Source organism: Notolepis coatsorum (genome assembly GCF_963971535.1).
Source record: "Notolepis coatsorum genome assembly, chromosome: 5".
Lineage (NCBI taxonomy): Eukaryota > Metazoa > Chordata > Actinopteri > Aulopiformes > Paralepididae > Notolepis > Notolepis coatsorum.
The window spans coordinates 121,635,497-121,661,542 of NC_140169.1; the positions used below are offsets into that span (position 1 = coordinate 121,635,497).

At 45.0% G+C, this 26,046-nt stretch overlaps 3 protein-coding genes across 5 annotated transcripts in view; all 3 read left to right on the top strand.

The window, feature by feature from the left end:
* nup43 (nucleoporin 43) lies at nucleotides 1–5,669 on the top strand. Of its 2 annotated transcripts, none has more exons than XM_084315269.1 (8): nucleotides 1–189; nucleotides 443–568; nucleotides 694–771; nucleotides 927–1,089; nucleotides 1,247–1,382; nucleotides 2,573–2,724; nucleotides 3,569–3,685; nucleotides 4,029–5,669. In XM_084315269.1, exons 1-8 carry the CDS (start codon nucleotides 70–72, stop codon nucleotides 4,256–4,258), a joined length of 1,122 nt encoding a protein of 373 aa, XP_084171395.1. In that variant the 5' UTR covers nucleotides 1–69; the 3' UTR covers nucleotides 4,259–5,669. The 2 variants fall into 2 exon arrangements, with proteins under 2 accessions (XP_084171395.1, XP_084171396.1); XM_084315270.1 differs by having other exon boundaries at nucleotides 446–568.
* Nucleotides 5,670–5,748: 79 nt separating this feature from the next.
* Nucleotides 5,749–13,337, top strand: lats1 (large tumor suppressor kinase 1; the record flags this gene model as incomplete). The annotated part of the gene is made up of 8 exons (XM_084314235.1): nucleotides 5,749–5,894; nucleotides 6,768–7,242; nucleotides 7,784–7,940; nucleotides 8,434–9,935; nucleotides 11,072–11,654; nucleotides 11,824–12,003; nucleotides 12,099–12,205; nucleotides 12,795–13,337. The coding sequence occupies exons 2-8, from the start codon at nucleotides 6,889–6,891 to the stop codon at nucleotides 13,335–13,337; spliced, it is 3,426 nt and encodes a 1,141-aa protein (XP_084170361.1). The 5' UTR covers nucleotides 5,749–5,894; nucleotides 6,768–6,888.
* A 2,673-nt stretch (nucleotides 13,338–16,010) lies between these two features.
* katna1 (katanin p60 (ATPase containing) subunit A 1) overlaps nucleotides 16,011–26,046 on the top strand; it is a 46,772-nt gene continuing 36,736 nt past the window's right edge. For both annotated transcript variants that reach the window (XR_014619649.1, XM_084313736.1), the window contains exons 1-3: nucleotides 16,011–16,273; nucleotides 16,671–16,840; nucleotides 17,593–17,738. Coding sequence is in view for 1 of the 2 variants with exons in the window: in XM_084313736.1 (XP_084169862.1) it covers nucleotides 16,679–16,840; nucleotides 17,593–17,738 (308 nt within the window). In the remaining variant the exon portion in view is untranslated. The remainder of the gene's footprint in view (nucleotides 16,274–16,670; nucleotides 16,841–17,592; nucleotides 17,739–26,046) is intronic.

A 26,046-nucleotide genomic window follows, 5' to 3' on the forward strand; every position in this document is an offset into this window, starting at 1 on the left:
TTGTGTAGCGGCCCGTTTCATTCGAGAGAGTCTGTCCATGTAAACAACCAAACACACTTTGTAAAAGCCATGGAAAGTGTAAATGCCAAATACGTATCTCAGAAAATTAGAAAAACGAGATGGAGGCCAATTTCATCTTCCTCCTTACAGCAACCAGACATATTTGCCACTGGATCTTGGGACAACGAGGTGGGCCTGCTTCCTTAGCTAACGTTAGCTGGAGAGATTACAGCGTTGATGTTAGCCAACGTGTTTGCTATCAAACACTTAAACTTAACTTCACATCCTCAAGCTATGATGACTAGGGTTAGCTTGTATTTTTTAGTTAATATCTTAGTTATTATATTATGAGTCAGTTATTATAATAGTTACTGTATAATAATAGCTAACGTTAGTCGTCTGTACTGTAGCTCAAGTTAACCTGCTAACTTTGATCATTTAGCAGGATAACAAGATCTCTATTTGGTCTATTGGAGACCATGGGGCCTCTGACATGGAAAATGAATATGAGGGAGACCCCCAACTATTATGTGAACACAAGCATGACGGGGATGTTCTGGATCTTCAGGTAAGATTAGTGTGAGAAACACATCTGTAGACAAACGGCTAACTACATTTTGCATTGCACGCGTTTTGTACTGGTAGTGATTGATTTTTTTTTTTTTTTTTTTTTTTTTTTTTTTTTTATAATAGTTTCTGGACCAAGACAGAATTGTCACAGCTTCATCAACTGGAGCAGTGACCGTTTTCCATCATCATCTTAACAGCCAGGTACCTGTAACAAGGATTTCTACCAATAATAACTTTGTAATGATACATCATACCCAAATAGCATGCCTCTTCTAACCATGTCTGTCTATGTCGCATCCTTGTGGATTCATTGCTGCGGCCTTCCTTCATATTTTACCTCGTTCTCTCCACTGCAGACAATATCTGTTGCTAAACAGTGGGGAAGAGCTCATCATTTTCCGTGTGACAATGCCCCATGCACTGGAGTCGTGTGCAACAGCCCTGATATTGTTACAGTTGGGGAAGATGGGAGGATAATCATCTTCAGAGCAGACCAGGAAGGAATAATCCGTATTATAGGTGTGAAATATTTGTTAGAGTAGCTCACTAATCATCTCATGTCAAAAGCACACCTAATTTCGAATGTGTGATGTTTTTAAGGAATGATTTAGAGTGTAATTTGACTGAATGTGTCAAATTGACTTGAAGTTTACTTTTTGTTTCATGTCTTTGTTAGAGAACGCTGATAGCAGCACAATCCATGCTGTGACTTTCCTAAGGACAACAGAGATCCTAACGGTGAACTCCATTGGCCAACTCAAGCTATGGGATTTCAGGCAGCAGAGCAACACACCATCACAGATTCTTTCTATGTAAGCTTTCTTCTGTTTTGCTTACATAACTAATTATAATACATTTGTTCTTATTTCTGTGGACGGCCACATTATGATTAAGGTCATGATTCATTAAGGAATCTTAAACTTTAAGAGCATAAGCCGAGCACCAATGCAAACCATTTGCTTTAAATGGTAAATGGTGCTTTTATCCAAAACGCTTCACAATTTGTTCCTCACATTGACAGATTCACTCGCACATTCACACTGACGGCAGAGGCAACCATGCAGGGTGCCAACCTGCTCATCAGGAGCAGTTAGGGGTTAAGTGTCTTGTTCAAGGACACTTCGACACGCTGCCAGTGAGGAGTGGGAATCGAACCGGGAACATCCGTATTACCAGATGACTGCTCTACCTCCCGAGCCACTGTCACTTTACTGAACATGACAATTGCACAATTTGTTTGGGGTCATGTGACAAAAAATATAAAAAATTAATAATTTTTTCTCCAATGGCAAGATTCAACATACCTCGGTGCCAACAATGCAAATGGAAAAGCCATTTCTGCTTTGCTACACAGACACAGTACAGTGTATATAGCAACAGGGAATATGAGAAGAGAAATGAAGATCAGTGTTTGTGTTGTGGGGATGTTATTTGAAAATAACGTTTTGGTTTGATATCACACATGACAGTATCATGCAGTTTAATAACCTTGCACGGCTGCTGGCTTCGCAAGATCAGTTGAGAATCTTTCTTGTCAGGCTTCAAGTTATGCACAATGGTTCGGACCAGGCCGCGTCCTTTGAGGAACGCTACGGCAGCTACCGGCCGATCACCTGCCAAATAGTCCTATTCCAAACTGTATCAAAGGACGACCTTCCAGATGGTTCTGTGTAACAGAACAGTGATGAACAGTAATTGGATCATCTATCTTGTGATGTTACATATACGTCAACAGATATTGTGACATATTTTAATAGCGAATTTTTATTTATTCCAGGTGACTATCGTGATATGAATTTATTTTAAATCTCCCCCAGCCCTAGTTAGCCTGCTGAGCCACTTGTTGCTTACATTTCTGACATGTTACTCGCCCAGTATTGGATTTTATTATTTATTTGGGAAATTCTCCAATATCAGTACACTGTAACCTGGTATCAGCCTCATCCCTAGTCTCATCCCCCATCTGTTAGTGCCTCATCCCTTGCTCTTTCTGCTCTTCCAGGTCTGGAGACAGAGTCCCACTGCACTGTGTGGATAGACATCCCAACCAGCAACATATTGTGGCCACAGGGGGTCAGGATGGCATGCTGTGTATCTGGGATGTGAGACAAGGCAACACCCCCTTTTCACTGATGGAGGCACACTCCGCTGAAAGTAAGTTCACATTAAACGCCTTACAACAGACATTTACAGCAACACACAGCATTATTGCTGTCCCATGCTTTATGATCCCACATCACACAATAATAACCAACAGTTATTACAATGTGTGGACATTGTTGTTGTTTGCCACAATCGGCCTCGCTCTTTTATTGATTCTTCAATCACAACTGTTGCTTCCCTTGGACAAGTTGTGATTGGAGGATCAAGAAAAGAGGGCAGGGCTTGAGAGATACATTTTGCGGGACACAGGGTGTATGGAAGCGTATGGCTTGGCATGTCAGTGGAATGGAGGCATATGTTGTGGCATGTCAGCACGGCATGCCCTATGCCACTTTCTCTGCCCTGGCAGGTACCAGTGTGAAAGAAAAGCCTGGCATAAACAATTAGCATTTAGGAATAGAAGGGGGGGGGGACACTCTGGATTGTTTGAATTTCATCAACTAATCACAATCTAGGGTGTGGCACTAAACTCTAGGGGTGGGAGACTCTGCGTCCGCACCATTATCACGTTGATGTACATCTGTGGTGCGCTAGGTAGGTGGAGTCTGCACATGATTTGACAGTTTATCATAGCCGGCGGATGTGCCACTAAATTTATGCAGCGTTTACATCACCACAACCACGTGGCCCATACACACGCAAACATGTCGAGGGAGATTGATCAAGAAAAGGGGGGCAGGGTTTGGGATGGGTCCATTTGTGTACCTTGTCTGCCCTGATCTGCCACCACCACAAGTACCCCAAGAACCTGTCGGAACATGTCAGTCATATATGGACTTTTTTCTTTATAGCTGTCTGGTTGTTTCTTTGTCTAAGTCTTTGTTTGTCTTCATAGTGTGGGAAGTCCACTTCCATCCCACCAACCCAGACCACTTGTTCACATGCTCAGAAGACGGATCGTTGCTGCACTGGGAGACCTCTTCCAATTCAGACACACAATCATTCCGACAAGGCAAGTCATGTGCATATGCCTCCTAGAGCTGAGCCAGAACTATTCTGTCTTGGCCTGAATATACCATTTAGGTAATCGGAAGGATTTGCTATGAATAACCACCTTGTGCAAATATGTATGTTGTGCATATGCAGACTAAGAACAGCATATTATCTGAACTAAATGAGTAGTATAATTTCCTTATGACTAGTGCATGTAATAATGAATCCAGTGTATAGAATAACAAGGCATTCTTGAGTCAATGATGTAATTGAAGTAATTAATTTAAAAGTCAATATAAGTTATTTATTTAGAATAGTGTATTTGTTTTACAACATATTGTAATTGGTCATTGGTTCTTCAGGTGGGCGGACCACCGGTACCACTTCACGCAGCGCTGCGGCGCCGGCCGGTGGGAACCAGTCCCTCATTAACGCCTGGCTCAGTGGCGACGTCAGTAAAGGACGCCTGGAGACAACGCATATGCTTCCCAGCCAGACCCTCTCTGTGAACAGTCTGGATGTGCTGGGACAGTGTCTGGTCTGTGGGACGGATGGAGAGGCTATTTTTGTCAACCGAGAGGTCCCTGTTTAGAAAGGTTGTCCATTGTTGTTGTAAGTAATAACTTTGTGATTATGACCTAACATAACTTAAAGGACCAATAGGCGGCAACATTTCAAATGTTATTTATTATATCGTGACAGTAATCAATAGTACTCAAAACGATAAGACATTTGACATCAACATTTTAATAATCTGTCGTTTTGGTAAGGGGCAGGAGCTAAAACAACGACCAATCCAATCAAACGAATGGCCAAGTTGAATGATTGGAAAGAGTGAGCAGTCTATCAAACCCAATATGACACATGCACTTGTTATGCGCAAAGGCCTGCTGCTAACTGCCTGCTAGATACTTTGGAGGCATCTTGATGCGTTCTGATTGGGAAGGGCGTTGTCGTATTAGGTTTAAGGATTTTAAACCAAAATCAACTGTCGCCTATTGCTCCTTTTAAACCGAGTTTAGCCTGAGTGGTTTAGCCTGAGTGGTCTCAATGGAAATCAAATCCAAGCCATTCAGCTATACAGGACAACTTGGGATGGCACTTATCATAAGTATTGCTAAGGGTTTATGTAAAGTGTTGTAAACGGGACCATTCGACTGTTTTAAGAATAAAATTGTTGAGCCCAGTGTATTTGTAAGGATGTCGTTTGAGGACTTTGTTTTGAAATAAAATGCCTTTGCAGAAATCTCGTCATATATTTCAACAATCATTTTTGTATATAATAAGTAATACATGTGTTACTAAATATGGTTTTAGTTAGTCAAAATGCTATCTTTGCTGTAGCAGAGAGGCAATAGTCTCCACTATGAATTGAAAATGGAGGACCCTGATGTAAACAAGACAAACGTCTTTCTCTGGTCTGCATCTCCTTAACAATTGTGTGTATTGAGCCGTACTGTATTGTACCCATTCTGCAATCTGCAAAAATAAAGTTTTCATTCATTGTTTACTTTACTGTGAGTGGAGCAGAAGGAGGGGACTAACTAACTAACTGGTGATGAGAAATAGAAAAACAAGCGACATGCGGGAAACGTCCTATCACATGCAACTGGAATTAGAGCGCTGTAAAGCTAACTTTAATGGGCCACAAACCTTTCCGGTGTTGCTGCCGAATCACATTTACCTTTCACAATTAAAGTCCACCAGGACGAGATATTCTGGTTACAGTGCATAGTCCCCAAACCTACAGGTATGATTGATAAGTGGGCAGGGCAACTCTATTTTTGTAACCATCTTTGAATTGAATGTTTTGTATTTGTCTGTTTGGATGGTTTCACATGTTCTATAAATCACTAACATGTAAAATGCCCGACGATATATAAATGTTCCGTATGTTTTTCTATTGTAGCCAATTATTTATGTAACGCCTATTTTGGGGGAAGATGTTACTTTCAAGTTTCAACATGATTGTCAACAATAAAGCTGTAGGACCTTTATTGTGAAGTCCGACAACAACCAGACTCGAGTGTCGTTATTGTAGCTTGACGCTGCGCTAGTTGTGTCAGTCAGACATCCTAGGAATTCAACACGGCTAGCTAGTTAGCTCGGCACAGCAGGGAAACGAGGACACTTTTAATTCAAAATTACGTCTCAATTACCCGATTAGCTAAAGAGTATCGGTATTAAACTAAATCTGTACATTTCCAGAAACACTACTACAACTACTGGTAAGTAGTTAGATAATGTGAACAATTCTTGCTAGCTAAATGCGATCTGTTGTTGAATTAGCTAGCGACCCAGGCTATATAGCTACCTAGCAAATGGTTGCCTGTTGATATAGAAACAGGCAGGCCGCGGTGGCATTGGTGCGCCGCTGAATCCGATACAAGGTAACGATAACGTTAGAGAACTCAGTTTTGTAACTTGTACATCTAACCAGATTGGACAAATAACAATTGACCATGTTGATGTCCTTTGCATGTAAGATCAACCTCTTTTAGCGTGGCACAACTATCGTTCGTCGAGGAGCGCTTGTTTTGTGACCCCTGGTGGTGCCGTGTTATTCCTTTGTCGGCGACTTTCTTTATTTCAAAGGCGATACCTCTGTGCACCCAGGCGGTTCCTGCGTTGCATATTTGAGTTGCTCGCAGTAGACTGTCTATCACATAAATCGTAATACTCATCTGTTTGAAATTACTTCTACATGCACATATGTCCCCCATAATAAGGGGGATTACGGTAGGGTACATCGGGTGATGGGGACTTTTTCACTTTTATTGTCGGCCCCCTATAAATTATGACTGTACACTACAGCTACATCCTGTCACTGCTACACGGGTGCACCAGTTATTGCACGTCAAAGTGCTTCTGCTTTTCAAAATATAGTTTGTAGAGTTGATAGTTGTGGGGACAACATTTCAGTAACTTTGATGTAATAACTTCCCCATACAGACAGGTTATCCGTAGGTATACATACAATCTATTATCTGTCAAATATAAATCATAGGTATATATACTACCAAGGAGTGATGGCACGTAATTACATTGACTGTAGGTCTTGTGAGTTTTATCATAACCGTGTCTTCTAAATGTACTTTTAGCAGCATGCAGATGTGAAGTCCACGACTCCTTGAGACTACTCTGTCCCTGGTCCCCAGGCAGTAAGCTAGTGCTGCACGTCGCCCTGTTCAACCCTTTGGCTGCCAATTTATATGCTCTTCCATGAAGAGGGGGGAGAAACCCGAAGGATACAGACAGATGAGACCCAAGACGTTCCCCGCCAGCAATTGCAGCGGCAACAGCCAACAAATGCTGCAGGAGATACGCGAGAGTCTCCGGAACCTGACCAGGCCCTCTGACCCCCCTAAGGTGGATATGGGCGGTGCAGGGAAAGCCTTGCCCGAAGACCCTAGGCAGCAAGGACGCTGCCCCAACCCTAGAAACCCATACCACAAGGCTTTGCAGGAGATCCGCAAGTCCCTCATGCCTTTTGCCAATGAGCCCAACACTTCAAGCAGGACTGCAGAAGTTAACAAACAGATGCTGCTGGAGCTCCTATCCGCTGGGTTTGAGGAGGTAAGGGATACGTTGGTGTTTCTATATTAAGCAATGCTGCTGTTCACATACATTTCCTCCGTTTGATTTTTTCCCCTCAGTCAGAGACAATTTAGGCAGTGAGGATTATTGAGGAATGTCAGCCTAAACAAGGCTCAATTACAGAGGATGTTGTGTTGGCGCTCTTTAGTCTGTGAATGTGGAGTGGAGTGTCGTTTGAAATATGAAAAGCATGCAATGTGGAATGACCAGCTTTAACTGTTGACATGGCGGTGTTCAAGGTAGCATTTCACTTGCTGGGGAAGCAGTTGGCATGTTTGTTATGTGTCAGTTTACTGAGAAACAGGAAACCTAAATAATGTTATCTTTAACAAAAAGCTAACTGTTAAGAGGGTCATTCCAGTATGAGCATGTCTTATGTATACATATTTGTAGACTTGTTTTTAATTCTTAGGTAATTACTTGCAGGACTGTCTGGTCAATATTCACATCTGGTAGTGGTGGTAGCACACTGATTGCCTCTTCCAGATTTGGCCTAACTGTTAAACGTTGTTTCTTCAAGGAAATGGTGATCCGTGCTCTGAAGCAGACCAACAGTCGCAGTATGGAGGCAGCCATAGAGTACATTAGTAAGATGAGCTACCAGGATCCGGTCAGGGAGCAGATGGCTGCTGCTGCTGCCGCTGCCCGCCCTGTCAATGCAGGCATGAAAGCCCCAGGTAGGTAGTCTGTCCCCTGGGACCAACTGGTCGCTTTCCCCTCCTTTATCCAGGCTTGTTCACGGAAACCCGCTATTGTTGCAGGATTTAGGTGTTGGCTATACCATTTGTTGACGGAATGTCAACACATTATCACAAAGGGAATGAGACACTGCATAACTCAATTGTACATTCCATTGTACATTTGTCTTATTTGTATTTCTCTCATAGTGCAAGTCATTGCCAGCCTTACAAATAATCTCCAAGCTCCGCTTTTTAATTGTACCAGTGCAGTGCCCGATTGCTTGGTCCCCTGGTATTGCTGCTTGCGGCTTTTTCGAACTACTCATCAAATCAACTTCACACTAGACACTGCACTTTCTTGGGTCCTCTGGCAATATACCGCCAAGTGTGAAGTCGATCAGATGAAGGATTCTCGAGAAAATCAAAAGACAGACAGACGGACAGAGATTCCTTCCATTTTAGTTAGATGTTCTGTGTTAATTCCCTGCAGGTACATCCCATATCCAGCAGCCAGTGCTGAGGAGACAGAGCTGGAAGGGTTCTAAGGAGTCCCTGGCTCCCAGACATGGGCCCCTCATGGTAGATGGCATGATGTACCGTTCAGACAGCCCCGGGCCCCAGGGAGACCTTGCCACACGCCAACCCCCTGCCTTTCCTCAGGGTCATTCCAGCAGCGGCCAGAGAGCGAACCCTCCCCTTCCACCTCAGGTGCGCAGTGTCACACCTCCACCAAACAGAGGTGCCACCCCTCCCCCGCCCTCCTGGGACAGCAACCCCTCAACTAAGCGCTACTCTGGCAACATGGATTACCTGGTGCCCCGCATCTCTCCTGTGCCCCAAGGGGCCTGGCCCGATGGCTACCCGGCCCCAGCTCCCCAGAACCAGCGGGGCATCAGCCCAGTGCCAATGGGCCGCCAACCCATCATAATGCAGAGCTCTGGGGGGACCAAGTTCAACTTCCCTCCCGGCTGGCCTCAGAACGGCTCCTCTCAGCCAGACTACATGGCCGGGGGTAGCCGACAGCCCCCTCCCCCTTACCCGGTCAACCAGAGCAGCAGGCAGAGCCCCACTGCCCAGCAGATGCAGGCTGGATCATCTCCCGCGTCATCTCCCTCCTACATGAATGGAGGGAACATCCCTCAGGCTATGATGGTGCCCAACCGGAACAGTCACAACCTCGACATGTACAACATGGGCCCTCCGCAGTCCTGGTCCCAAGCGTCACTTGCCACGGGACAGACCCAGGCTTCCCCCGGCAACGGCAGCAACCAGGACCTGTCCCCCTCGTGGCAGCACAACAACATGCCTGTCCGCTCCAATTCCTTCAACAGTCACCAGCTGAGCAACAGACAGGCCCACGCGGCCAGCTCTCAGCCCTCTGCCACCACAGTCACTGCCATCACCCAGGCCCCCATCCTGCAGCCCGTCAAGAGCATGCGTGTCCAGAAGCCAGAGCTGCACACCGCCGTCGCTCCCACACACCCTCCGTGGATGCAGCAGCCCCCACCCCCTCCGCCTCCGAACAACTACCCGGATCCCCCTTCCCCCGTACCTCAGGTCTCTGTTGTCGTGGAAGCACCCAGCTATCAGGGTCCCCCCCCTCCCTACCCCAAACACCTGATCCAGCAGCCAGCCGCGCCCTGCCCGCCTGCCTACGACCCAGGGGCCAAGCCTTGTGCCTACGACCCAGGGGCCAAGCCGTGTGCCTGCGGGAGAGAGGACCCCGACGAGGAGGAAGAGGGCGACAAGACGGAAGGCCCAGAGGGCACCGCCGGGGCGGAGAAGGAGAAGGAGAACAAACAGATCACCACATCTCCCGTCCCTGTGCGGCGCAACAAGAAGGATGAGGAGCGGCGCGGGGAGTCCTCCAGAATACCACTGTACTCACCTCAGGCCTTCAAGTTCTTCATGGAGCAGCACGTGGAGAACATCCTGAAGAACCATCAGATGAGGATCCGCAGGAGGAAGCAGCTGGAGAGTGAGATGCAGAGGGTGAGCGACCAAGTAACAAACGGCAGTGGTCATGAATTGCTTTATTTGACTCAGTGAATTTAACACGCTGGTCTGTTGTGATGTCATGGTAGTCCAGTGAGTATTTGTTATCATGAAACGTTCCCCCCAAAGCTGCCAAGCCAGAGAACCGACAGTAGACTTTAAACCTAGACAGTTGTCATACTGATTTACAGCCTGGAGCTGCTGCGCTGGTTATAAATTCCAAACAGATTTTTTTATAGTCATACAATGTAAATACTTTATGTAAGGGTTAGTATTATCCGCTTCAAACCAGAAAATATATCCAGATGCCCCAGAAAATAGCCTAATCCTTGATGGAGCCACCTTTTCCAATTAATTATCTTATCTCCACAGACTGTGCATCTATGTTTTTATTACAAATTAGGGGGCAGGACACGCTCTTTATTTCCAGTTATGGCAGAAACGGTTGTGAATGTTAACTATAGACTGAAAATCCCTAGTGTGAGGAAACATATTTCAACGCTGGAAATTCAGCGATATCCCTTTCTAAACTGGGCTCTTTCGTCTAAAACCTTTCATTCTTTCGGAACCTTTTCGGCACCTATACTCATCTTCAACACTGTCTTTTCTTAGAGATGTCTGTGCCTTTCATGTTTTCCTGTGTTCTCTGTTCTCTTAGTTCGTCTTTTCTCTCTCCTTCCCTCTTCCGTGTGCTGTCGCTAACAGCTGCTTTAGAAGGTAAAGGTATCTCTGCTTTCCTGCGTGACCCGACTAAGTCCACACAGATCAGTGACCAAGTAAGCCGCTGTTGAGAGACTGGCCCAGACTTTTTGATTTACCAGCATGAACTCCTCCGCCGACGGTATTGTAGCGTCAAAGATGGAGGGAAACGCATGCCTTCTCTGATGTGTCCTTTCACCTTAAAATATTCTAATAATTATAATGATGATAACGACGATGGTAATGATGATAACACAACTGTAACCAGTGGTTTATCATCAATCGGACTGTATTTTTCAATCAATATACATGTTTGCACTAGTAGGCTTCAGTGTGTCTTGATGGTTGATTCTCATTGGTGTATCTGTTTTTTTCTCTCTGTTTTGGGTTTGTATTATGAAATATATTAACAGTCACTCCTTGCCATTCCCAAGGTGGGGCTGTCGTGTGACGCCCAGGAGCAGATGCGCATGATGCTGTCTCAGAAGGAGTCCAACTACATCCGGCTGAAGCGAGCCAAGATGGACAAGTCTATGTTCAAGCGGATCAAGACCCTGGGCATCGGCGCCTTTGGCGAGGTCTGCCTGGCCAGGAAGGAGGACACCGGAGCGCTGTACGCCATGAAGACGCTGCGCAAGAAGGACGTCCTGCTGAGGAACCAGGTGGCCCACGTCAAGGCCGAGCGGGATATCCTGGCGGAGGCGGACAACGAGTGGGTGGTGCGTCTCTACTACTCCTTCCAGGACAAGGACAACCTGTACTTCGTCATGGACTACATCCCCGGCGGGGACATGATGAGCCTGCTGATCCGCCTGGGCATCTTCAAGGAGGAGCTGGCCCAGTTCTACATCGCCGAGCTCACCTGCGCCGTGGAGAGCGTCCACAAGATGGGCTTCATCCACAGGGACATCAAGCCGGACAACATCCTCATAGACCGAGATGGACACATCAAGCTCACCGACTTTGGCCTCTGCACCGGCTTCCGCTGGACGCACGACTCCAAGTACTACCAGAGCGGTTAGTGTCGACGTCCTCTTACCATGGTTGATGATACTCTTGTTATACTATAGTTACTATACTATAATAGTTATACTCATATCATGAGAAAAACTATTTTAATTCACTCTGTGCTCCAGTTGCAATACCACAGATGGTTGAACTCTAGATGTGGTGTATTTCTCTCTAGGGGACCATGTTAGACAGGACAGCATGGACTTCAGTAAGGAATGGGAAGACCCCGCCAACTGTCACTGTGATCGACTCAAACCTCTGGAGAGGAGGAAGGCAAGGCAGCACCAGCGCTGCTTGGCCCACTCCCTGGTGGGGACGCCCAACTACATAGCCCCCGAAGTGCTGCTCAGGACAGGTATGGTTGTAGAAAGATAGTATGTTTATGTTAAAAACCCACCTGGTTTGTTTCTTTTTCACTAACGTGAAAATGTCTTGTATTCTGTCCTCAAGGATACACCCAGATCTGTGATTGGTGGAGTGTCGGTGTCATACTGTACGAGATGGTTGTCGGGCAGCCTCCCTTCTTAGCGACCACACCCCTGGAGACCCAGTTGAAAGTACGTCCGCTACTTCAAGCTGAACCCCCGTCCACTAGGGTTGGGTACCGAACTCTGTACTTTCAAGGGTACCGACCAAATTACAACAGTAGTACAGATTCATGCTAGATCAATCTGTACCAAATTTCGATACCTTTACATGTTTAGTATAAGAGTAATATACTAGACAAGAGGGAGCCATTTCCACAAATATATATTACTGGCCCATCTCTTGGGTCTTTGGAAAGATGAGGTAAGAGGAGTTTCATAATATTTACAGAGAATGGCCAGATATAACGTTTAAAAACATAATACATGATCATGCAATTGATTTTGTGTGGTGTGTTACAACAATAGATAACAAAATGTTCTAAATAAATAACAATGTTGATATTGAGATGTTTGGACTTCTTTTTTACAACTGAAATAAAATATGTTATGGTATTACAGAGAGAGTTAAGTACCGGAAAAAGGAACCGTTTGGTACCGATACCGAATTCCAGGAACTGGTACTGGTACCGGTTAAAATGTGAACCGTACCGAACCCTACCATCCACCTGCATTATACACAGTATCGCGTTCCCTAACATTCTCACACTTGTCTACCCAGGTGATAAATTGGCAGAGCACGTTGCACATCCCCCCTCAAGCCAAGCTGAGTCCAGAGGCGTCTGACCTCATCGTCAAGCTGTGCCGCGGCCCTGAGGACCGACTGGGCAAGGACGGAGCGGACGAGATCAAAGCCCAGCCCTTCTTCAAGGCCATCGACTTCTCCAACGACCTGCGGCAGCAGCAGCCGGCGCCCTACGTCCCCACCATCGCACACTGCACGGACACCTCCAACTTCGACCCCGTGGACCCCGACAAGCTGTGGAGCAGTGACAGCGAGGGGGAGGGCAACCACAACGACACGCTCAACGGGTGGTTCCGGAACGGCAAGCACCCTGAGCACGCCTTCTACGAGTTCACCTTCCGCCGCTTCTTCGATGACAACGGCCACCCGTACAGCTGCCCCAAGCCCATCGAGTACGAGGGTTACAGCGCCGGGGACGAGCCGGACTCTGAAGCCCCGGAGGAGGAGGAGGAGGAGGAGGAGGAGGAGGAGGGGGGTGGCGGTTCAGGGGCACAAGGGCGGGACTTGGTGTATGTGTAGTTTTTATTGGTGTCGGGACCATCTTTGTCCTGTTGAGCTGCTGGTACGTGATGGGTTTGGAAGGAGATGAGTTTATTGTCTATCAGAAAGAGTGTATGTGTGTGTGTGTGCGTGCATGGGTTTGATGTTCATGTGAGGACAGCATTTGAAACATAGCACATAGGAATGTACCACTGGGAGAGCTGACGGTACACTTTAGGCATTCAGAATACTCTACTACGCCACATGTCTCACATGAATAGACTATTATTTTGAGACTTAATAATAAAACAAGAAGCTACAGTTGTTGTCACACTATGGGTGCGTTAGTGGGATGTACAGGGTAGGCATCAGATGTGCTGTCAGAAAAATCATGAAAGGAATAGAAAATATCAGGGTGCTCTTTGAGAACTTACCACAACCCCACTTTTTAAGCCTTAATTTATTTAAGAAATTGTAAACCGGTGACGTTAGTTTAGATGCTATTTGAGTATGGGATCTTTGTTTGTCAGAATGTGCTTTTATTGGAAATTGTCTTAATTTATATTTTAATAAGTCTATTGCAATGGGGGAATCTAGTGATATCTGGTAGAACTTTGCAGGGATAAATAACTCTTGAATTATTCATTGCTGTGCCTTTGATCTTCTGCTGTCTCTTCACCAAATATAAAGGGGGGGAAGGGTATAATCAGACTGGCATTTTAAATAAGAGTAGTTGATTGAAGTAGTTTCTTTTTGTTTTATTTTTCTAATTTATACCTAAAATGTATTTATAAATTATGTTGTATACATGCTAATGTAAATATTTTTTCTGTAAATATTTTTTTTGTTTAGTTGATTTTCTTTAGGGCAGGCCCTCTACTTCAGTGTCCCCTCCTTCAGCCTTTCATCTGTATCCATCTTTCCACACACACACAGGTGTTTTGATTTGTTGTGTGCCTCCTTTCTCTCCAACGTAATCAACCCACCGGAGACATCCATGTAACACTTATATTATACTGGACTCAATACTAACCGATGAAATGACCAGACAACTGCTGTGCCTTCTTGTGTAACTCTTTTGTTCCTACATACATTCAGGCTTGCATCCCAGTTCCTGTATAGTCTCTCATCCAAAGCACTATACTATATACCGTGTATGAGCTTAGTACAGTTGACCTGCTCATTACATACAGGTCAGTGGCTCGTGCATACCACTGGACTGATGTTGGTCACTCAACCACACACTTTTTAATCTCACGTAGTGTATCGTATCCTCTTGTTCTTTTCCGTCGTGTTTAGGAAAGATCTCTGAATGTAGTTAATGGAATATGACCACGCCTTTCTGCACTGGTTTTGTTGTAATCATGTTGAGGTGAGATCATTTTATTATGTTTGTGTACATCGTGCTCTGGGGGGTTGGGTTGCAGGGAAGAGGGTGATGAATAAAGAATGTAAAGCACTGAATCCGTATTCTTGTTTTGGCACACATCAACATGCTGTACTTATAACTGTTATAGCCAATATGAATAGGCTACTGAACTGATCACAGCAAGAGTATTGATTGATTGAAAAATGTATTAACAGATTGCAGAATGGCTCAATACAAACAATTATTAAGGGACTGCAGACCAGAAAAAGGCTTTCGTCTGGTTTACATCAGGGTCCCCCATTTTCAATTCATCAAGACATTTATGACATACAGATATACAGTACTGTTTCATCAAGACATTTATGACATGCAAGCCATACACATATACAGTACTGTTTGTGAGAAAGAGATCATACAAAAATATATATACATTCGAAGGGCAAGAAACTACATTGGAGGGGGTTGGACATTTACTGTGGCCAGTTTCTAATTGCAGCCACCCGTTGGTGCTCTTTGAGAGCGGTTTTGAAGGAGTACACTACTGATACAGGTTTAATAGCTGCAGTTTTTTTTATTAGAATGCCATTTTATATAGCAAACCGCAGATGCACAATTGAATCAGGCCAGGTCTGAAAAGGAATTGGGGACGGCCGCCATGGAGCTAATTACTCCAACTGCAGACCTACCTCCCCTTCCCCCTACCCCACCTCCTCCAATGTACAGTTTCTTCCCCCTCAAATGTATATACTCTCTTTTTTTAGACTATTTTTTTGTATCATAAACACTACTGTATTTGTAGATCTGGTATGTCTAGATGTAGCAGTACTGTCCTATGTCATGTATATATATTATGATGAATTGAAAATGGGGGACCCTGGTGTAAACAACTCACGAAAGTCTTTCTCTGGTCTGCATCCCTTAACAATTGTGTGTATTGAGCTGTACTGTATTGTACCCATTCTGCAATCTGTTAATACAATTTGCAATCAATCAATCAAAACCCTACTCAATAAACTATAAACCACTCCGGTCTGTAGAAAGCAACTGCAGATTCAGGACACGCCACTCGTGTCCACTGGCGCTGTTAAGAGGACGGATATGACGATTTAAAAGTTGACTTGTTCAAGAGGCATCATGAGTTGTTCAAACAACCTAATGCTGTACTATTAGTATTTATAATAGTCATAATATTTTTAATAAGATCATTTATAATAGAATACAATTTATTCTACGAGGAAGATACAGAAAGGCTTGGGAAATACCCCCCATTATTACATTCCATGTGTAGAAGTAGACCCACGCCCTACTACCCTTCCTTCATAATCTCTCCGCCAACGGTCACCCTAAAGCTGGGGCTCCCGTGGCAGTTCATGGAGTCGGCAGATAGGTGGCCTTGTCCCGAGACAGACGACATACATAGATGCGGGCGTAACTCCGGAGTGTGTTTTGTTATGAACTTATGAAACAATGATATGGTTGTTGTTGCTAGTTGTCAGCTAGCGTGCAATCTCAGTTTCTTCTTACCGGCATCTCAGTTTAAGAACAGACAATATTCTCCATATAATTGGAAACACTTGTATCACTTCTGCGTCGCATTTCGCTACAGGTGGGTACGTTTGCTAGCTATAGCTATAGTAGTTGTTAGTACATAGTTACTATAGTTACTCTGACTAGTATTTCACGAATCGCAATGAATCTTAATGGTTAACCCTTATGGGACGGCGAAACTAGCTATATCCATCCAGGACTCGAAGGACGTGTTGCTGCAAGGAATACTCGGAATTCAGCTACTCCACCACCCCGTCAGACTCTTGTCTTGTTTTGTTTAATTTGAAACAGAATTTAACCCCATCTTGATTGAATATTAGACGAGGCTAACGCGGCATTAATCCAAGTTGTTGAGGTTTACCTGTTCGGGCGTGTTCGTTTGACAGCAATACTGACTACTTACAACATTATTGCCACCAGTGGTTGAGTGCGCACTTGCCTTTCTCCAAATCTAGAAGCCAGCATGAGTCTTCATGAAATCAGCGAGAATGTGAAACTGGCACGAGAGTACGCCATTCTGGGAAACTACCACTCTGCTAATGTCTTATACCTGGGAGTACTGGAACAAATCAAGAAGTATGCTTACACAGTGCGCGACAGCAGTGTTCAGCAGAGGTGGCAACAGGTAATTGATATGGTTTATGGTAGGCTATTGTATTGGGTCAAATGTAACAGTACTAAATGTCATGTATGTCCCTAGGCTATGCCATAAATGTCATGTATGTTGTGTATGTCATAAATGTCACTATGAATTGAAAATGGGGGACCCTGATGTAAGCAAGACAAACGTCTTTCTCTGGTCTGCATCCCCTTAACAATTGTGTGTATTGAGCCGTACTGTATTGTACCCATTCTGCAATCTGTTAAATAAAGTTTTCATTCATTCATTCATATTTGCATTGTTCAAAGTTTGTCACAGTAGTAGTTGTCAGTCACTCAAAGGCAATTGTCTGAAAATCCTCACACCAAATATGAGAGGATATTTTAGGCCTTTTTATTAGGGATGTCCGATATTATCGGCCGATATCGGCATTAAAATGTGATATCGGAAAATATCGGTATCGGGTTTCAATTTTTTTTTTTTTTTTTTTTAACATTTCTATAACCTTTATTTACCCAGGCAAGCAAGTAAGAACAAATTCTGATTTTATTTATTGTCAATGTTGTGTTAATTCCACAACAAGAGATATGTAATGTTAATTACCTGAAATTATTCAATTTTTTGGGGGGGGGGAAACTGCATATATCGGTATCGGTTGACATCGGTATCAGAAATTAAGAGTTGGACAATATCGGTATATCGGTATCGGTAAAAAAGCCAATATCGAGCATCCCTACTTTTTATATAACTATAATTGTTGTCTGGTCTTTTCACAGATATGGCAAGAGATTAATGAGGAAAATAAGAATGTTCAGGAAATCATGACCACTCTGGAGAGCTTTCAGCTGGACACCACTCCAGCCAAGCCAAGTAATCATGATGATGATGGTGACATATGGCGGCCTGTTCAGGTGGAACGCAGGTAGGCTATATGAACACTAGACCCGACACATGCATTATAGCACACACACACACACACACACACACACTTTATTTTCCTTTTGCGCTCACTTATTTTTCCCATGTCATAATCTGTAATACACAATATTAGAGGACATTTTCCATGCTCACAACTGCTTGTGCTTGCAGTTTGGTGAGTGGGTTTGAATAAGCCGTTTCTCTGAGGACAATAACTCAATGATGCAGTCATATGAGTGAGATTAGTGCCGCCAGTGCCTGGTGTGGGTCTGCTGATGGGCTCCTGGAAGGTGGCCTACTAACCCTGTAGCACTCCTTTCAGCGCTTGTTTGTCTCAGTTTCATTATGTACACAGTGCGGTGTAGTCTATGTGATATGCAGGTATATGGTAGTATACTCACTGAGAAAGCTCCAGGATTTCCATATGCCTGCTGAAAAATGCACAAGGATACGTAACAAGATCGTTTTTAGTCCAAACTTTCACTTTGGCGATTCATCAAATTCACCCTGTGCGCTCTTTGTCTTGCAGGCATCCAGGGATATATTTGCTTGATACTATCTTCTTCTGCCACATTCTAATCATAGGCTACTTAATTTTCAATTGTTTTATGGACAGAATTATCAGCCAAGCGATAATATTAATATGTGTTCTGTATCATAGTGGATCCGCTCGGCATCACTCATGCACTGTCCTCGCACACGTGCACGCGCACTGAATAAAGACCACAATGTACCTTTATATCCCAATATTTGTCTGACCACACCCCTATCAGCTTACCTACATAAGCAGGTGTGTGGTCACCTGCTCTCCTCCTTCTCGCTTTCACCACAAGGAAGTGCCTCGGTAGATCCCCACTTGACGTAATGTGATGATAGGAGAAGAATTGGAAAACAAGAGATGCGTTGACATCATATCTTTATTTTCTCTCTCACTATATTCGAGAAAATACGGCGATATTGTCTTCGTACTGGAGTGTCTGGAAGATGATGATCATTCTAAAAATCCTCCACCGGTTTTCATATTGGGAGCATGCCGCTACATGTCTCCCAACTGCAGTTCCTTGCTGTGGCTGGTTGCGGTAAAACCTTTCAGCGGCACAGCTGGATTGTAGGACGCGCCGCTGTTGTGAGAAGCGGTGTGTTCCAGGTTGGTGAGTAATGTTTTGCTTGCAAGCTCCACTTGTCTGTTAGTGCTATGGGGGCTAGCTGACAATGTTTACGAACACCGGCCCCAGATTAATGGTCCTTTGTTCAAGCCTCTTAGGCAACGGCAGAGGACCTTGGTCTGAAGCCCATTATAGTTAACTAGTGGGCCACGACCAGTAACACTGGTGATCCCTGTGTTTTCTGGACGAGTGGATGTTTCTCTGTCACCGTGAGGCCCCGTCTTTCATATACAAATGAGAGTATTCCCTCACGAGGAAATATGGGCATGGATGTTCGTTATCGGAAAATCTGTGTTCAAGTCAGCTACGGCCCAGATGGGACTTGTGCTGGCTCCGTCGGATGTTGGTAAAATCACCGTTGTAAAACTGTGTTAACATTTCATTTCTCTTCTCTCTTAAACAGTGAGGAGGGTTTCAGAACGGTGGCCTGTCTGAGTGATTGTTATATCATTGTGTACAAGTTCAGGTGATAGCTGCTTAGCTTACGTGCTAGTGGTGGCCTACTGTTAGCCAGTCAGCTGTTAGCTGCGGCGCTAGCCTGTTGTGATCACTAGGCTAGGAAACGTTAGCTTGCGTGCTAGTTGTGGCCTACCTAGGCTAGGCTAGGAAACGTTAGCTTGCTGCTATCGGCCGAGGGCGGCCGTTAGCTTAATGCTACACTGTTGAACGTGCTGTGACTATAACATGTTTTTAACACTCTTGACTACGACGTCATCTTTGACAGAGGATGTTCGTCGAACCTGCCCTGAGCCAGGCCGGCAAGGACTGCGTCAACAAGGGGGACCGTAGCGGCGGGATGGAGTGGCGACGATGCCCAGGTCGACAACACAGTACGGCTGTGTTTACTACGGTGCCTTGTTAGAGACTGCAGTTTCGCTTGATCTGCGCTCAAGGTAGGCAAGGTCCTGACCAGACCTTGAACACTTCTTCTTGCTTTCCCTTCTAAATGTTTTGTAAATAACGATGTTTTCCAAAACGAGTGTTGCTGCACTACATTTAGGATACGACGCGAGTTATGTGTGAATTGTCTTGTCACTGGTATTTAGCTTCTCCATGCAAATCGGGTTGTTTGTTACAGATGTGAAAATGATCTGGTTTGTTGTGTTGAGAAACATCATGTGTGTTTATGTACCGTGTACTCCCAACTAAGGGGGTTAAACTAACCTATAAAGCTATGCTTAGTGACATATGAGTAAAGAATGATTCTTTTCTCAGCCTGTAATGGCAATGAACAGTGTGTTCACATATTAACAGGTTTTCCTGTTTTAACTGGCCGTATTAAGGGTAAATTAGGAGGGTTGTGTTTCCCCCCGGTTCCCTGGGGACTTCTTCATCCTCCTCTCAGACATGTTGTTACACTACATTGTGTCACTGTGTGGTAGGGATACGATGTAACCCTCAGCTTGATTGCTGAGGTTGTGCTAAAACTGCTTGAGAAACTTTATTTTCCTAAAAGAAAAGATTGTTTGGTCGCTTTTTGTGTGTGCTTAGCAAGGCCTGTGGCCGATACTAATCGAGAATTATGTATTCTCTCATTATGAAAAACGGCGTTCCTCTGTAGAGTGTTTTTGCCATTTTTTGTAGGTGATGATGGGTTGTGTGTGTCATGTGACCTACAACTGGGTTGGGCTGGCCACAGAAGCACATGTGTAAGTTTGGTACCGGGGCTCTTGGAGAGCCCTCTCTATTCTGTGTTTTTTCCTTAGTAAAAATCAGATAGCAGGTTAGCACATGCACTGTGTGAAGCTGTTAGACGCTTCATGGAGCTGACTATGACTGTGTCATACTCTCTTTTTGTCATTACATCGTATCATGGGTGTGGGGTCGTAAAGGGGTGAACTGGTAACCTTTCCTCCCCCTTTTTTCTGTTGGTCAGGGGTAAACCCACCTGTCCTTCAAGGTTCCTGTTACGTTGCGGTTCGGCACGTTACAGGGTGAGGGGGGGGGGGGGAGGGAGTTTCCTGGTCCCACGCCCTGGAATATTGGGCGTGTGCACCGCAGAAATTCCCCCGCCATAGAGTACGTCACTGTGCGCGTCTCTGTTGGTAGGACTTCCGTGTGCTGTTCAGGTCCATGTGATGGATCTGTTTCGGGGGGTGGTCAGGGCTCCTCCTCACGAAGCTCCTATTCGGGCCTTCTGTGAGTTGGGACTCTCCTTCCATGTGAGGGAGCCTCCTTCAGAGTACAGAGCCTCCTCCTCAGATTGTCAAGGTGAGTGGAACCTCAAGAAGGAGTCCTACTCTATTGTGTGTGTATTCGATTCAATTCGATTATTGAGTGTGTATGGGTTCAGTGCCTCCTCCCCGGAGAGCCCTAAAACCAATTTTTTACATGGCTCAAGGTGCAATATATTCTTTGCCTGGTTTTCTCCCCGGTGCGCTGCCTGCTTCCGTTGGTTAACCTTTTTTGTGTGCTTACGGCCTGTTCTGCAGGGTCAGTGTGCCAGGCGGTGTACTGTTGGGGGGACAGGGCCCGCTCGGCTGAGGGGCCTTTGTCCAGATACGCTGGCGATGTGGGGGGCGGGGTCACTAAGTGCCCACCTGGTGGGGTCTTGATGCTGGCATCATGGACTTCTCCGGGCCCCCGTTCCAGGGGGTCCAGTCCCTTTGGTGGGTCTGGGCCTTCCTTCGCGCTCCGCTGCTACGGCCTTGCCACGGGGTTGGGTTTGCCCTTGACCCCGTGATTCTGGGGGCGGTAACGAGGTTGTTCCCTCCGTTCGTTCCCGGGTGGCATGCGGGTTGTGCGTGTGTGTAGTCGTGGGGTCAGGCCACGGTCTGCTCACCCTGTGCGTTGAGTTGCTTGAGTGCCTCTTCGCACGGTCGGGTCCGTCGCCCTCCCGGGAAACCTCCAATAGGGGGGGTGCCCTCCATTAGGGGGGGTCAGGGGGGCTCGGCCCTCCCTGTTCTGATGGTTGTGGGGGGCCTTCAGCGGGGTGTATTTGTCGGCCGGTGGCTCCGCTCGGCCTCCCTATGTGCATGAGTGATGCCGAGCGGATCCACTATGATACAGAACGATAGGTTATGACTATAACCAAGTTCTGTTAATAGTGGTGACGCTCGGCATCCGACGCCGCTGCGGCCCTTGATCTCACCTTGTGGTGAAAGCTTGGGAAGGAGGAGAGCAGGTGACCACACACCTGCTTATGTAGGTAAGCTGATAGGGGTGTGGTCAGACAAATATTGGGATATAATAATAATAATAATAACTTTATTTGTATAGCACTTTTCATACAGAGGTTGCAGTTCAAAGTGCTTCACAACAGTATATAAAGGTACATTGTGGTCTTTATTCAGTGCGCATGCACGTGTGCGAGGACAGTGCATGAGTGATGCCGAGTGTCACCACTATTAACAGAACTTGGTTATAGTCATAACCTATCGATTATTATGTACAGCCAACCCTGGTATAGATAGACAGCCGACACTAATTCAACCTTGGTACGAATATACATAACTATACTATGTCTGCCCTGGTATAATATACAGAACATAACTCTGTCCTCAGTCAATCCTAAGTCTACAAATATGACTTTATCCTAAGTCTGCTTTGGTATAAATATACAGAACACAACTCTATTCCAAGTCTGCCCCATTGCAAATGTGCATCCCTTTAACACATTAACTGCCACACTTATATCCATCAATGTTTGATCACTGCCACCAGTCTAAGTCTATGGAGATGTTTACCTTCTTTGCAGGGCTATAACTTTTTAAATTGTATTGCTAAATTGACATTACTATGGCCCATTCAACATCGATTATCTATCGTTCAGGATGTAGGAACGTTTAACTTTTTCATTCACACATTCATACGAAAATACCGTCTAGAGTATAAATATGTTTTAATCGTTTTCTGCAGTAATTCCTAGAACGTGAGATATAGGCATAATGCATATATTAGATTATCAAATGCCGTTTGATACCGATCCACGCTATATTAAAAATGTCAACTGTACATGGTCCTAAACGTTATGACTGATCATGCGCGGGTGAACGGGGGGGGGGGGGTCGTTTATAATTCTGTGATCGTCGTTAAATGATTTATGTAGTATGGGTGATATATAGATCAGAGCAGTTTGCATCGATAATAATAAACAAAAACGCTGAAAGTCACGGCAGCCTCCTCTTACCGTTGGGCGATGATACTGGAGCAAACAGATCCCAGTTATTTGATGGGGATCGAGGCGATCCATTTCCGGTTTGTATAATAATAATACACGCCCAAATCATGTCGATTATTGAGTTATGGCAGCGATCCATATCCACGGTGTGTGGCTAGAGTCCTGGGATGATATGCGAGTGGCCGGACGTAATTAGGAGACTCACCGATATCCAACCGGCATATCCGGTTTGGCAACTCGCCGATCATCCACCAGGTGGCAGTATTGAAGCGTTGCAGAGTTGTGCTGAGTCCCACAGCATCAGACAAGGCTCCGTGAGTGAAATATGAATACCATGGCGAAAATATGAAATATGATCAAAATAACGTTGTACGCCGTGATCTGGCAGAATTCGCATGAACTTGAAACCCGTTGTACGATGTTTTTGGCGCAGAAAGTGTTAACCTAACTCTACCCCCTGTACAAATGTACCTAACTCTATCCTAGGTCTACTCCTGGTACAATATATATATATATATAACTAACCTAAGTTTATCCTGTGCAAAAATACAGTACTCTATACTAAGTCTACCCTACTATAAATATACAGAACATATACAAGTGTGAATGAAAATGTTAATATATGAAGGAATTAATGAATGAATGAGTCCATAGAATAGAAATACTCTATTCATCCCGAGGGAAATTTGGCACTACAAATCGCGCACGGTAAACATTTAGGGAGACAAAACAAGTCACGAATGAAGAATAAAATAAGCCTAAGAATAAAATGCCCAGCTCTGGGATATACATTTCCTATGTTATGTTTATACATTCTAATATAAAGTAAAATATACAGAAGTTTACAGTAAGTGTAATATTGAATATTGTAAAATATACAGAAGTCTACAGTAAGTGTAATATTGAACAGTGTTGTTTTAAAAGTAAAAGTCCAGGAAGATGGTAACTGTCACCCTGTGCTCAGTGGCGTCTCTACAATTCGTAGCCGCATTTCTGCAGACCCCTCTCTGATTGGTTGAGCTCCATTTCTGCAGACCCCTCTCTGATTGGTTGAGCGAAGCCCCTCTCTGATTGGAAATGTACTACCAGATTCGCTTATAACGTTATTTCGCGTGACTTCGCGGTTTATTCAGAAACTGTACATTGTAACGTTGTTATTTCGCGGCCTGCCCATTTGATGTATTCAGAAAGTATCACAGAGACTTCTATTGACCAAGGAATTAGTTATTATTAGTAAGACACATTTCCGTAGCAATTGACCACCAGACTCTTTCTCTTAAGGCATTAACTGGGTTAATTAATATAAATGTTATATTGTAACTGTCTAGTTACACATTGGTTCCGAAACATGTATGTTCCAGGCTGCAATTAAAACTTTGAATCTGAGAGAGCTCTGGTCAGCGAAGCCGGCGAGCGATTATTATTGGTTTTTAATGACAAACCAATTACATAATCCTATCCAACATATGTGTAAAGGCACACACAACATATTCCAGTTAACGGTATATTTTTTTAATTATTCGTTATGGCGTAATCAATACTTCCATGCGTATAAATTGCGTTCGCAACCTCCATGTTTTGGGGCTATTCATCAGAAAACTCGGATCCGGGATTCGGCTCCCATCCGTCGGGCAACAACTGTGGGTTTTCAGCCTCTCTCTCTGGAGCTTAACAGAGTTTCGACTGCTGGCTAGAGGAGCTTGTCGCGGTTCATGCGCATGCGCACGATCGGCCAATCAGAGAGGGGTCTACAGAAATGGCCTCAACCAATCAGAGAGGGGTCTGCAGAAATGCGGCTACGAATTGTAGAGACGCTGCTCAGTGATGCAGTGAGGCACAGTGATGCATTGTAAAGTCTGATGGCCATCTTAGTTTAGCACTGAACATGCTCCTTTTATCAGCCAAGTCTGTGTATAGTGGGTGGGAGGGGTTGTCCCTGATGGCATGGAGCTTAGCAAGGCTCCTCCTCTCCGCCACCACCGCTAGAGAGTCCAGCTCCACCCCTACCACGTTACTGGCCTTCCTGACCCACTTTTTCAACCTGGTTGTGTCCCCCGCTCTCAGTCCGCTGCCCCAGCAGGTCGCAGCGTACAAGAAGGCGCCCGCCACCACCGACTCATAGAACATCCTCAACATCCTTGTACAGACGTTGAAGGGCCTCAGCCTTCTGAGGAAGTAGAGTCGGCTCTGGCCCTTCTTGTAGAGTGCCTCTGCATGTTTTGACCCGTTCAGTTTGTTGTCGATGTGGACTCCGAGGTAATTTTGTAGTCCTCAACCATGTCCACATCGACCCTCCTGATGGAAAGGGGGGTCACAGGTGTACTCCTCCTCCTCCCCAGATCCACAGCTAGTTCCCTGGTCTTCATCACATTTAGCTGGAGGTGGTTCTTATCGCACCATGTGACGAAGTCCGCTACCAGTTCCCGGTATTCCTCCTCATCACCGTCCTTTATACATCCCACTATCGCAGAGTCATCAGAAGTCACCAGGGCCCTCATTCATCAACGTGGCGTAGAAAATGTTCTATTTCCACACGTAAGCACAGAATTTAGAATCGGTGCACGCACAAAAAAAACTGGATTTACCACACGTGCGTACGCAGGTTCTACGCACACCTGTCATGATAAATATCACCTTGGCCCTGCGCCGAGGCTCGTGCACACTTTCACGTATTTGCATACCAAAACCGCCCCGATTAACCATATACGGTAATGGGCACCCCCATGAAATGTGGAAGAATGGACTAAACCGAGGGAAGCGTGTTATGAGACAGGCTGACAGACGTGTACACGTACGGTGATGTCGGATATAATATCTATTAACCATTGCTGCCTGGGCAGCGCAAACACTAATAAAGACCGTGCTGGAATATGACTGCCTTTTTCCGTTTTGTTTGATTAATACCCAGGGATTAAAGTTCTCCTCAATTTTATTCCAAATCGCGACGGATTTTCCGTCAATTCTCTACCTGCTGCATATGATTTCTAGAGTCATACAATCTATTTTGATGTCAGTATTGGGTAGCC

Coding starts and splice junctions, on each gene's coding strand:
- nup43 (XM_084315269.1), top strand. CDS start 70: ATGGAAAGTGTAAATGCCAAATACGTATCTCAGAAAATTAGAAAAACG. Junction 1,090..1,246: donor AGGAATAATCCGTATTATAG/GTGTGAAATATT, acceptor TGTCTTTGTTAG/AGAACGCTGATAGCAGCACA. Junction 1,383..2,572: donor CCATCACAGATTCTTTCTAT/GTAAGCTTTCTT, acceptor CTGCTCTTCCAG/GTCTGGAGACAGAGTCCCAC.